The 14,351-nt window shown below is 36.4% G+C and overlaps 1 protein-coding gene across 1 annotated transcript in view; it reads right to left on the bottom strand.

The window, feature by feature from the left end:
• Positions 1-14,351, bottom strand: part of TBC1D8B (TBC1 domain family member 8B) — a 73,015-nt gene that overhangs the window by 40,501 nt on the left and 18,163 nt on the right. Inside the window, exons 3-7 of the mRNA XM_047765202.1 lie at positions 12,403-12,521; positions 11,530-11,755; positions 9,663-9,903; positions 6,039-6,246; positions 4,477-4,644 (exon numbers count right to left, since the gene is read on the bottom strand). Coding sequence (XP_047621158.1) covers positions 4,477-4,644; positions 6,039-6,246; positions 9,663-9,903; positions 11,530-11,755; positions 12,403-12,521 — 962 coding nt within the window. The remainder of the gene's footprint in view (positions 1-4,476; positions 4,645-6,038; positions 6,247-9,662; positions 9,904-11,529; positions 11,756-12,402; positions 12,522-14,351) is intronic.

Genomic DNA, 14,351 nt, shown 5'->3' with positions numbered 1-14,351 from the left:
TCAGCCTGAAACCAAAGAAGCCGACAAGACCTAAAAAGCTTAGAAGTTAAGAGGATTCAGGAAAAGTTAAAAAGGAGTATTCGAATCAATGCCTGAACATAATGGTAGGACAGAAGAAGCTTACAAGGGAAACGATAATTATTAGTACTATACATCCCATATTACAACGCTTTTCTTTTTTAAAAAGTTTGTTTCGATGAGTCTGCTTTACTATTCATGTTAAATTTTGCTGTTCTAATGAGGGATTATGTTTTTGCAAAACCAGCTAAAAAACTTCATGGTTATAGTCTGGATCTTGAGCAAAATACATCCCCTTAATGTAAGCCATATGACTGAGGCAGCAGTTTATCTATTTAGTAGTCTATTCAAACTATAAGAAAAGTAGCCAAGACGGAAAAGAAAAATAACCTCTGAAATAATGAAGCCCCAAACATCAATTTATAAAAGAGATGGCAAATGTACCACTTCTATCCATGATTACCTTTTGAGTATTCATAAAATCACATTAATATATTCACCTTCAAAGATGTTGGTTTACATCAATTTAATATTTGAATTATTTGAAGAGTATAAAAGTAGATTATTCAAGAAACTAAGCTTAAATTTCTTCGATTATTTTTTTTGCTCTGGCTCTTCTGAATGGGAGAGTTTCACCAATTCTATATATTCTATATATTCATCTATTTGGATGCTCATACTTGTGACAGTTATAAATTTGGCACTCATCAGCCATTTAGTGGCAGAGCAAAATCCAATCACATGAGGAAGCAACATAGGTTGTTGACTTTATAAGAGGTATTTTTAACACTGGTTTGGTTTATGGTATCTGCTATTTAGAACTAGCATATGGCATCTAAAAGTGAAGGAAAGACGAGGTAAATAAAGACTAATATTTATGTGCAACTTTTTCACAAACTAGTAATTATACCTAAATTAGAATATTTCACAAAACTCAACATAATAATAATGGCTGGAGGCCAGAGTTGACCTGTGAAACCAAAAATTACAACAAAAATACAAAGAAACACTTCTCTTAGGTATCAGAAGCTTACTTTGTTCATAGTACATAATTTAAAATTAGTGCTAATTTTATTCTTAATAAAATTTCTGGTTTCCTAATGCTGAAATAAATCTAGTCCACATAGATTAAAAATCTCTACTTTATAGTGTAGTTACAGAAAATGCATTACTTTATTCTTATTCAGGCAAACACCAGTTGTGTGGGTTAAACTATTATTCTTATCTGCATTATTATGTAGGATAAGGAAGCCACTACTTTCAATTAAAAAAACTTAGGAGTTCTCGTTGTGGCACAATGGAAACTAATCTGACTAGTAACCATGAGGTTGCGGGTTCAATCCCTAGCTCAGTGGGTTAAGGATCCGGCATTGCCATGAGCTGTGGTGTATGTCACAGACGGGGCTCCGATCCAGCCTTGCTGTGGCATAGGCCAGTGGCTGTAGTTCCATTTGGACCCCTAGCCTCGGAATCTCCATATGCTGCAGTGCAACCCTAAAAAGCAAAAACAAACAAACAAACAAAAACTTAGAGAGTGTTGTCTATGAGAATTAATGAAACAAGTATGTTTATACATGCTTTGATAATGTGTAGAAGATATCTGCCCTTCTAAAAACTTCAAGGCATAGTTCAATTTCTACCTCTTTTTGACATTGTAGTTCCTATGATCCACTTATAATACAGTTTCAAAGCATCAAGTAAATGATCTTTAGCAGTAATTTCCCTTCTTAGGCCACTTTGCTTAAAATTAAGCTAAAAGAGCCCATTTTTCTTTCCTTTAGTATGGTTTTGAAAAACTAACATATCTGGTAATATTTCTTGAGTATATGTGTAAATAAAAATAAAAGATTAATGTGTTTTCTAATTATTTGGTTAGATTTTTTCAAAACTTGTATATGCACCCAGATTTTAACGTAATTTAATAAAATGTGGAGAATTATTTTTTTTTAATGGCCGTGCTCACAGCATATGGAAGTTCCCAGGCCAGGGAGTGAAGCTGAATTGTAGCTGCAACCTATGCCATAGCTGCAGCAGCACCAGATCCTTTAACCAACTGCAGCAGGCCGGGAATCATACCTGCACTTCCACAGTTGAGCCACTGCAGTCAGATTCTTGCCCCACTGTGCCACAGTGGGAACTCCATGGAGAATTTTAATTGACATATTTAAACATATAGACAAAACTAGTACCTATGTATAATCCCAATTGTTTCTGGGAGGATTTTTTTTTCCCTTACATCACATTTTGATTCACTCATGGGAAAAATTTCCTAGTCCTTCCAGGATTCATATTTAGCTTTGTTGATTTATACTTCTTTGAGATTTAGAATAAAAAATCCCATTGTGTAAAATTACAGAATGTAATTTTTTGTTTTTGTTTCAGTATGCTAGGTGTAGCTATAAAATACAATTACAATTTCTGTCATTTAGAAATCAAATGGAACCCAGCTCTCTTTCTCTTCACTATTTTTAAAATGTACTATAAATAAAGCTAGACATATACAGATAATACTAAAACGAATTCATATTCTTCCTCATTGCTAAGATAAAAATCTTAAGTGAAAATAGAGTGTATGACAATGTTTAATTTTTTAATTTATTTTTATTTTTAGGGCTGCACCTGTGAAATATGGAAGTTCCCAGGCTAGGGGTCAAGTCAGAGCTGCACCTATAGGCCTATGCCACAGCCACAGCAATGCAGGATCCAAGCTACATCTGTGACCTACACTGCAGCTGTGGCAATGCCAGATCCTTAACCCACTGAGTGAGGCCAGGGATTGAACCCGCATCCTCACAGAGACTAGTCAGGTTCTTAACCCACTGAGCCACAATGGGAACTCCATGACAATGTTTAAAAAATACATTTCCAAGCAACCAGTACGTTGACTGGTATTTTGTACATATTTTTCTTAACACCTCTAAAAATTTATAAGAGGACCTAGAAAACCTTAGAACTCCAACACACATCTGAAAAGATGGGAAACTCATTTTGAAACAAAATCATTTCTTAACAATTAAGCACATCCAACTACTAGAGGCACCTGAGAGTTTTCAGGGGAGAAATTCCAGTTCTTCAGTTCAAGAGACACAGGTAAATTAAAGGAGAAGGAAAGATAAGCAAAGCATTAAATCTAATGCAATCTGAAATGGAATAGGACAGAAAAACAAAAGTGATATATGCAAGAATATGGGAGCGCTAAGAGAGAAACTACCAAGACTGATCAGATTTTACCTATGTCCTCCCATCAACAACGGTATATCCTGGGTACATATTTGAGGAGAATGAAAGAATAGCAAGTTGGGGTAAGAAAACTCTTGACAGCCAACATGAAGGTTCTGTGTCTGGAACTGAGCTGAGATATATGTACTTTTTAAGTTATATGTTTTCACTATGCTTTTTCTATTATTAAAGAGTTAGTCTTGGAGTTCCCATTGTGGCGCAGCGGAAATGAATATGACTAGTAACCATGAGGTTGTGTGTTCGATCCCTGGCCTCGCTCAGTGGGTTAAGGATCTGGCATTGCCATGAGCTGTGGTATAGGGCTCAGATCCCGAGTTGCTGTGGCTGTGCTGTGACTGTGACGTAGGCCGGCAGCTGTAGCTCCAATTCAACACCTAGCCTGGGAACCTCCATATGCTACAGGTGTGGCCCTAAAAAGCAAAAAAAAAAAAAGTGTCTTGTAAATCCCACATTCTAATTGATTTAGCATAATATTTTTAGTTTCTGCTCTGGAGAAAGAAATAAAAGCCTCTATAATCCAGTCTAAGTAAAATCACATAACCAGTGAAGCCAATGTTGATTTCTTCTTTGAATTTTTAATTAAAATATAAATAGTTACCTTTTATGTTTTACCAATCTATTAAAACACGAAATTCCTTGGCATTGAAAAAGAAAATTAATTTGAATTGAAACAATCTACATTGCCATGAAAGACAAACATCAAAATCAGCCTTTGCCAAGAATATCTGCCTTCTCTAATATTTCACTAGTAAATAGATATGTCACTATTTTGCTTTGGCCTAGATTATGTAAATAAGGCAGACCTACTTGATGTTAAATAAAAAGATATTCAGACTGGTTCAATATTGCTCTTTCTAGAGCAATAAGAGGAGAATCCTTTTCAAGTTCTTGTTGAATTCTCAAATATATTTTGAGTTGTTAAAAAACCATGTTATGTTAAAGTACAAGGTATGATAAACAGCAAATGCAGTCAAGAAAAATCAAATGATAATATTTTTTTCAAAAGTATAAGTTCTTAAAAAAGAATAAAGTCCTTACTCTCACTTCTGCTTTAGGATGTGACTTAGAGAATATAATTTCTTTGGTACTCATCTTTTTCAAAAAAAACCTAAACCCAAGTATATAAATAGGAAAGGTGCTATGGATTCCTTTTGAAAGAATGGACCACACCAAACATAAACCTTTTTCTTCAAAATGATTTGAATGGCATATAATTACCTCTGTACTAATATCATGACATTGAGTTGAAGATGCCCCGCACTTGAGCCGGAGTTTTGCCACCAATTCCTCAAATTCTTTAACTTCACTGAAGCGAAAAGCTGTTTTTCCTTTGATGCTAATGATGACAGATTTGCTGGAATCATTTGTCTTATCTATAGCTAAGACCTGGGGGGTGAAGACATATTATCAATGAATCACGTTTTTCCTTGTTACAGAGAGTCAGGCAAAATGTGTTTAGCTGTGTGTATGAGTGTGTGTGTGTGTGTGTGTGTGTGTGTGTACGCGTGTGTGGGGGGGAGGGCAACAAGTTTTGATCTATGGTAGGACTTAGTTAAGAGACAGACCAACATCAAATGCTATCACTTACATGTGGAATCTAAAAAAAAAAGGACACAATGAACTTTGTAGAACAGATACTGACTCACAGACTTCGAAAATCTTATGGTTTCCAAATGAGACAGGTTGGGGGCTGGGGGGATGCACTGAGGGTTTGGGATGGAAATGCTATAAAATTTAGTTGTGATGATTGTTGTACAACTACAAATGTAATAAAATTCATTGAGTAATTAAAAATAAATAAATAGACTTTGGGTACTAGTTATGCAACTGATACAAGCACCCTCAGTGCAAGTTATTATACTTCTTAATGCCACAATACTGACAATTGATATCTGACTTAGACAAAAGCTATCAATTCTATTCTGTTTGACTATGTGTACTAAAGTGATGGTACAAGTTTTGAGATTCATGTCATAAATGTCCAAGTGATCATGCTCCATGTTGAGCCAGCCTAAACACTTGTTTATAAATTTAAAATTCTTTTCTGTTTTCATCTTCAATAAGTACTCTTATCCTGAGGAATGGTACTCTTACCCTGGAGAATATTACTAAAAGTAAAAAAATGACTATTTAAAAACTACTAAAAAGAGGCGTTCCTGTCATGGCTCAGAGGTTAATGAACCCAACTAGCATCCATGAGGATTCGGGTTTGATCCCTGGGCTCGCTCAGTGGGTTAAGGATCCAGCGTTGCTGTGGCTGTGGCGTAGGCCATCAGCTACAACTCTGATTTGACCCCTAGCCTGGGAACCTCCATATGCCTTGGGTGTTATCCTAAAAAGAGACAAAAAGACCAAAAAAAAAAAAAAAACTACTAAAAAGAGGAGTTCCCATAGTGGCTCAGCAGTTAATGAACTCAACTAGCATCCATGAGGACGCAGGTTTGATCCCTGGGCTCGCTCATTGGGTTAAGGATCCGGCATTACCATGAGCTGTGGTGTCGGTCATACATGCAGCTTGGATCTGGTGTTGCTGTGGCTGTAGTGTAGGCCAGCAGCTACAGCTCTGATTCAACCCCTAGCCTGGGAATCTCCATATGCCACAAGTGAGGCCCTAAAAGGCAAAAGAAAATAAAACAAAACAACAAAATAAAACAAAAAAACTCCTAAAAGGATGTGGCATAACTGAGTTTTTAATAATTTACAGAATTAAAAGGCTATTTTACTCTGTGAATGATAACATTTTCGAGCTAAAAACTGATATTTAACCAAATTTATTTTACCTCTCGTAATGGAATAATTACACTACATAGATTGCCATCCTGGCTAGCAAAGCAGATATAATTTTCTGAGATGCACATTTTTCCATGAGTGTTGAAGTGGCTGAATGGTACCCATAAGAAACATTCATGTACTTCTTTCAAAGTCTCTTCTTTGGGCAGCCTAAAAAAGGCATTAAACTGCTCGCTGTGGGCTCGATTTTCCAGACCTCTACAGGAAAGAAAAAAAAAGGGGGCTCAAATGACGACTTCTAAAGTGTACACATGTCTATATTGATTCTTCTAAGTGCACTGTAAAGCAGAATGATTAAATACTACATGCTATGCTCTTCAACAAATTATGAAATGGAATAAACACACTAACTCCTAACAAATTAGTTTTGTTTGTGCTTCCATTTTGTATTATTAGTAGATTACAATGCACAAAAGTTAGAGATGACATCTGCTAAGGAGTGATTTGCTGGGGGATTACTATATTATTATATATTCATAGTATATGAATATGGCTAAAGCCAATCTTGGCAGACAATAATTTTTCCACCTGGTTATCAGAAAATCAAGAGTTACCCAGTTCAAACAAAATAAAATAATGAAAAGTTATGGCATCAAAATTTTGATGGGAACAATAGTACATAAAATAATATTAATGGAGTTCCCATTATGGCACAGCAGAAATGAATCCAACTAGCATCCATGAGGATTGCAGATTCGATCAGCCTTGCTCAGTGGGTCAGCGATTCGGCATTGCCGTGAGCTGTGGTGTAGGTCACAGACGTGGCTTGGATCTGGCGTTGCAGTAGCTGTGGTATAGGCCGGCAGCTGTAACTCTGATTTGACCCCTAGCCTGAGAACTTCCATATGCTGTAGGTGCAGCCCTAAAAAGCAAATAATAATAACATTAAAATTAAGTGAAGCAAAACTTCAAATGTTTAAAAAATTCAAAGTAGAGGCAAGATAAAGCAGCATGCTTGCATAGTATTGGGCACAGGATGAGTGTCAATAAATACAGATGACTTGTTAACTGCTACATAAATATATAAATAAAAAAAACAATTGCTTAAAATAGTACAATTTTTCTAAAGGCACTAAACACTTGTGCTAAGCAGCAATACCATCTGGGATAGTAAGTATATTATGCAAGTTCTAACTCAAAGCCAACAAAGTTAAAACTAAATTTATCCTTCCAGCAATATGTGGTAGTTCACATCTTTCAAAAATAACTTTGATAAATATGAAAAGAAAACCACATTAATTTTTACCTCACTTAAATTGTAGTTTGGTGGATTATTTTACTATTATTTAAAAGGATAGGATAAGATCTCTTTATATGAATGAAGAGATACCCATGATATATTATTTTACAAGGAAAAAAATTTATCGAACAATATATGTTTAGTCCCATTCATGTTTTTGGAAAATATTTTTTAATTCATGCATTAAAAGGCCTGTTATTTAGCTATTATTATTATGCTTCTGTGTTGTTTAAATTATAGAATACATATTTTTTAAAATAATAAGCTGAAGCAATAAAGATACTCATTTTAGAAAAAGGCCATTTGGAGACAAAGTCTAAATAAGATATTGCTCTTTTTAACTTACTACAAAAACAGGATTTAGGTAATTTTCAATAGGCTCTTTAAAAATGCACATAGACAAAAATCAATTTCCTATACCTCACTTAAATACAGACTTGGTAATGAATAACTCATTGATAGATGGCCTTTTAGGCTATTTTAAGGGAAATAAAATGGCTAAAAAGTTTATGTTTATGGTGGCCAGTCAAGAAACAACCTGCAGGAGTTCCCGTTGTGGCGCAGCATAAACCAATCTGACTAGGAACCATGAGGTTGTGGCTTCGATCCCTGGCCTCGCTCAGCAGGTTAAGGATCTGGCATTGCCGTGAGCTGGGGTATAGGTTGCAGATGCAGCTCAGATCTGGCATTGCTGTGGCTATGGTGTAGGTCGGCAGCTGTAGCTCTGATTAGCCCCCTAGCCTGGGAACCTCCTTATGCTGAGAGTGCAGCCCTGAAAAGCAAAAAAAAAAAACAAACAAAAAAGAAAAATCCCCCCCAAAAAAAACAAAAAAAAGAAACAACCTATAAAAACAAATGTCTCACTATAATATAACATAAATGATTCTTAATCCTTACAGAGTTCTATTTATAAATCATGCACACTAGGACCTAATTTTGGTGATAAGGTGTTAAAAAAAATTCACATTGCTAATCTATTTGCAGAAATGCAAGAAGGCTCACAAAGGAATTCTTATGTATATAGATGTTAGGAATGGTTTAAGAATAGGCAAGAGAAACAACTGCACTCAGTTAGGGCTATGTAGCAATCACACAACCCTCCAGGTCACTTGTTCTGGTCTATCCATAGGATTGCAGCTTAGGTTCCTCTTCTTTACACTTTCCCATACGGTCTAGACCCTTATTCTTCTTGCCAGAAGCGGCTCTCACTAGCTATTTCTGGATTCTCTCTGCTCTCCCTCCCCTTTGGCATACTCATTTCAGTCAACTGTGCTGAGTGTTGAGCAGGATGATAGGGCTCTGGGCCCCTCCAGCAAACCAAATATAGTAGCAAACAGCTTTCAGACAGATACTTCTGATGTGGGCGCTAATAATGATTAATATTTATCTAGTGCTTTAAATTTTACAAAGTGCCTTCACTCATTATATTGCTCACTCCTCACAAGTGCTCTCTGAGGTACAAATGATGAGAAACTGAGGTCCTGAGAGATTATGACTTGTCCCAGAGTTGCTCTACTCTCCTCCTAAAGCCCATGTTCCACCGACTCTACTAACTTACCCTTATATTAAAAAATGAAACTGTGTATAAATTACGTTTAAAAATAAACAATAGGAGTTCCCATCACGGCTCAGCGGAAACGAATCTGACCAGGATCCATGAGGATGCAGGTTTGATCCCTGGCCTCGCTCAGTGGGTTAAGGATCCAGCATTGCCCTGAGCTGGGGTGTAGGTCACAGACGTGGCTTGGATCTGGTGTTGCTGTGGCTGTGGTGTAGGCCAGCGGTTGTGGCTCCCATTCGACCTCTGGCCTGGCAACCTCCATGTGCCACGAGTACAGTCCTAAAGGCAATAAATAAACAATACATTTAACAATTTCAGACCTAAAACTATCTAGGCTATTCCTCGAACTAACCGTGCACACACATAAAAAATCTCTATGCTTCTAAAAGCACTCCAGAACAAATCCTACTGAGATCTCAAGAAATAATTTTCAAACTTAACTTCCATCACTTCTTACAATTAAATTTCATGGGGAGGATACTATTTGTGAAACACACATGAATGAACTAAAAAAAAAAAAAGCAAAAAACAAACCCACACATCAGGAATTCCCTGGTGGCCTACGGGTTAAGGATTCAGTATTGTCACTGCTGTGGCTTGGGTTCAATAGCTGACCTGGGGACTTCCGTGTGCCGTGGTGTGCCCCCCCCCCCAAAAAAAAGAAAGAAAGAAAAAAGAAAAACACACATCAATGATTACCTCAAAGAAAAATTATCATACAACAAGAATAGCTAACTTTTAATGCTATTTAAGACTACCATTCTTTGGTCAAACAATACTTTAAAAAGTAAATATTAATTAAACTTTGAATACCTTTTAGTGATTTGTAGAGGATCATCAAGGATTGGATCATTATCAAATGTTTCCTTATCAAAAATTCTTTTTATGGCATAGTTTGCCAGCTGTTCCATAAGAAGGTATGTTTGGTTAATATGCAAAAACATTGAAAAGTAGTGATTCTCTCCTTGCGAACACACATGAATACTCTCTGTCAGTATGACATTTGAAGTCTTTTCAAGTTTTGAGACTGCATCCCAGGAGATAATGAGTTTTACTGTAAACAGCAGTTATAAGCAGATACGATTAACTTTCTCAATGTTGATTAATGTTTATCAATTGGATCTTTCAAAACAATAGTTAACCACTTGAAAAATTCTCAGAACAACTAACATACTTTAGAGTTCAAGATTAGTTAAAATTTTGAAGCATAGCAATGAACATACAGCAACTGGTGATTCTAAAGATAGACATAATTTAAAATTTTTTTCTGATATGATATTTAAATCTTATATTAAACTTGATATATAAATTTACACAATTATATAACCATTGATGTAAAAGCTATACATGTGCCATGAACAGTACTGTTCGATTCTTCTTTGTAGCTGTGAGCCATTAGGGACTATGGTTACTATATTTATATTGTATGTTTAAAACAAGGATTAAGGGAGTTCCCATCGTGGTGCAGTGGTTAACAAATCCAACTAGGAACCATGAGGTTGCGGGTTCGATCCCTGCCCTTGCTCAGTGGGTTAAGAATCCGGTGTTGCTGTGAGCTGTGGTGTAGGTTGCAGATGCGGCTCGGATCCCACGTTGCTGTGGCTCTGGCATAGGCTGGCAGCTACAGCTCCGATTAGACCCCTAGCCTGGGAACATCCCATATGCCACGGGAGCGGCCCAAGAAATGGCAGAAAGACAAAAACAACAACAACAACAAAAAAAAAACCAAAAAAAAAACAGAACAAGGATTAAAACATAGATTGAAGAAAGTAGGTAATTTAGAACAAGAGAAAAAGGAGTTCCCACTGTAGCATAGTGGGTTAAGAATCCAACTGTTCCTGTTGTGGCTCAGTGGATTAAGAACCTGACAGTGTCCATGAGGATGCAGGTTTGATCCCTGGCCTTGCTCAGTGGGTTAAGGATCCCGTGTTGCTGCAAGCTGCAGTGTAGGTCACAGATGCAGCTCCGATTGATCCCCTAGCCTGGTAACTTCTACATGCCACAGGTGCGGTCCTAAAAAGCAAAATAAGTAAATAAATAAAATAAAACAAAATAAAATCCAACTGCAGTGGCTCAATCCCCAACCTGGCACAGTGGGTTAAAGGATCTGGTGGGGTTTTTTTTGTTTTTGTTTTGTCTTTTTGTCTTTTTAGGGCTGCACTCGTGGCATATGGAGGTTCCCAGAGTAGGGGCCACAGCCACATAAACGCCAGATCCTTAACCCACTGAGCGAGGCCAGGGATTGAACCTGCAACCTCATGGTTCCTAGTCGGATTCGTTTCCACTGCACCTCGACGGGAACTCCAAAGCTGTTTTGCTACAGCTTCGGCATGGGTCACAGCTGTGGCTCAGATTCAATTCCTGGCCTAGAACGTCCATATGCCATGGGCGTGGCCATAAAAAAAAAAAGATAAGAGTTAATATGCCAGATCACCATCATAGTTTAATACTCATTTGCTTCCTATAATATGCAAGGCATTCTTTACAAAATTCTAATGGTTCCTATGTCAAGCAACCAGTCTTAAAAGGATTTGTTCCCTAGATGAAGTGAACTTTTAAATGTACAGTTTAATTACCTTTAATATCTATCTAATCACTTTATACACCACCTAACACCACCACAGAGCTGATAGATCAGTCTGCAAGTTCAAAGTCACAGGAAGCAATAGAAACCACTTACTTTCTGATCCCAACAAAAAAGAATAGAAGCTCAGGAAGTTGGTGCTAAGATACAGCCAACCCTGACAAGGAACCCGTCCTTTCCAATAACTGCATGAGTAATAGGTCACTAACTTTTCCTGCTCTGGTAAACCAAAACATTTTTCAAATTTCAAAAGGGCTTCTCGAAATTTCTCAGGATCATCTTCTTTTGCAAAGGAATGCTTTCCCTCTTCAGCAATTAATCCCTAAAGAAGACAAGATATTTTTGGAAAATTAGTAAGTAACTACCAGTAAAAATTATTTCACATATTTAAACAATTAGTTGAATAAACCTGTGTATAGCCACACAGATACATATCACATACACATATGTATACATACATCTCTTAGGGCAGAGGTGAGCAGATTTTCTTTAATTTTGTAATTAGGATTTTTTTTTTTTTGGCCATGCCAGTAGCATGTGGAAGTTCCCAGGCCAGGGATGGAACCCATGTCACAGCAGTGACCCAAGCCACTGCAGTGACAATGCCAGATCCTTAACCCACTGTGCCACAGAAAACTCCTATAATTACACTTTTTCTAATACCTCACAAGAAACTACCACAAATATAGGTGCTAAATAATCATTTGATTGAGTGAAGAGTTCATTCAAACTCCAAACTCAGTTTGGAAATGAGGGAAATGAAAATATCCCTAAGAGTACTCACAAGGGCACCAAAGACTAACCACTAAGTATAATTTTTTTTTAGTTCTGATTCTGATATTCATACGTATACTCCAGCCAATCCTGAAAGGTGCCAGTAAAACCAGGACCTTCCATGTAGCTTTGATTCCCAAAAAGAGGGTCAAACATTTTAGTATTCCATCTACAAAATACATCCATGCCACTTACTCTTATCTTTCCTTGTACAAAATTAGTAATATCTTCATTTGAATCAAACACAGATAGAGTCTTCATGATATTTTGTTCTAACCATTCCCAATGTTTGGTTATTTCTTCTCTGTTGGCTCCTGATTAATAATAAAAGAGAATGAAATACTCAAAGAATCTCCACACACAAAAAACTGCTCTTGGAGGAAGGGAATGGGATGAACTGGGAGTTTGGGGTTAGGAGATGCAAACCATTACATAAAGAATGGATAACAATAAGGTCCTACTGAATAGCACAGGGAACTATATCCAATCTCCTTGGATAGACAATAATGGAAAATAATATAAAAAAAATGAAATATATGTATGACTAATTCACTTTGCTATATAGCAACAACATTGTAAATCAACTATACTTTAATAAAAAGTAAAAAAAATGCTCTTGATATTTATAAGCTTGGTTTAAAAAGAAATAAAACTATATTTGCTCATTTTTAAAAACAATCATCATAAAGGAACAGGGATATTACTTTTATTCTCTATTTCATCCCAATATGTGGGTATGAACACTATTTTTCATTATAAATCGAGAGAATAAGATATTTAATGAAAGTGGAGAAAATAAAACTCATGAGAAAAGATATAAAATTCTGAAAACAAGGTGCCAGTAACTGGTACCTAAGGCAACCAGTTCTTTTAAGAGAATATATAGAATATAAATATACATACAGAATATAGAATATAAATATACATAATTTAAACTTTGGCCCTCAAATAATATAATTACTACTGTGCCTATCTCTGTGACTGAAAGTAGCATGCACGTGACTAATCCTATGCATAAGGTATACACATGAATTTCACTTGTGACAACTCTATCTCAGAAAGTATGAAGCCTTTGCTCAGAGTCAACTCTTTCAGTAAAAGGCCTAGTCAACTTCAACAAATTTTATGAAAAGAGTTTAGAAATCCTGTAGCAAGGTTAAATCCATACAGTCTGTTGAATCAGTGTTGGGTGGCTTACTGAAAGTTAAATACTACAGTTAGCTCTGAGTTGCTTTGGCTTGAAGAACATTTCATTGTCTGTCAATTTCCTCCTATAACCCATGTATCTTTAATATCTCTACAGTACTACAGATTATACAAATCTCATTCAAAAGAAATGTCTTGACTTCTAAGCATGTTTTATGATACTTGGAGAGGGAGACCTTAAAAAAATTTACTGACACTGCGAAATTGTCTATTTCCCATAATTCAGTTAGAATTGTGTTCATTACTAAAGTCATCACAGAATGTATAATATCCTTCTTTAAGGAACCACGAATAAAAGCCAGGGGGAAATTTTTAAGGCCTTTATTTTGGTCCTTTAGGTATAAAGAAGTTTCATTAGTTGGTAACTACTATATTTCTGTATCAGGTTAATTTGAGGGAATAAGTTATACCATCATGCTTTTTCTTAAGTAAAAAGGACATTTTTTCTAGATAATTTCTACCAACTAGATTTAGAGTTGAGGTTGTCAGCAGGTATAATATCTTCTTCATTTAGTTTAAATGGCATTCTTTTTTTTTTTTTTTTTTTGCTTTTTAGGGCCGCACTCTTGGCATATGGAGGTTCCTAGGCTAGGGGTCGAATCAGAGCTACAGCTGCCGGCCTACACCACAGTCACAGCAACACAGGATCTGAGCCATGTCTATGACCTACACCACAGCTCATAGCAACACCAGATCCTTAACCCACTTATCAAGGCCAGGGATCGAACCCTCAACATCATGGTTATTAGTCGGATTCATTTCTGCTGTGCCACAATGGGAACTCCAAGGCATTCAGTTTAAAAGAGCCAGGATAAAACACTCACCAGGAACTCTAAAGGAAAAGTAGAAAAATGCAAAAAACAAGCCACACATCTTATTAAAAAATTAATTGTATGCTTTATGTTTACACATGTGAACTGTTCAGAAATTCACATGCG

The sequence above is a fragment of the Phacochoerus africanus genome, chromosome X (assembly GCF_016906955.1).
Source record: "Phacochoerus africanus isolate WHEZ1 chromosome X, ROS_Pafr_v1, whole genome shotgun sequence".
In the NCBI taxonomy this organism is placed as follows: domain Eukaryota; kingdom Metazoa; phylum Chordata; class Mammalia; order Artiodactyla; family Suidae; genus Phacochoerus; species Phacochoerus africanus.
This window is presented reverse-complemented; position numbering and strand designations above follow the sequence as displayed.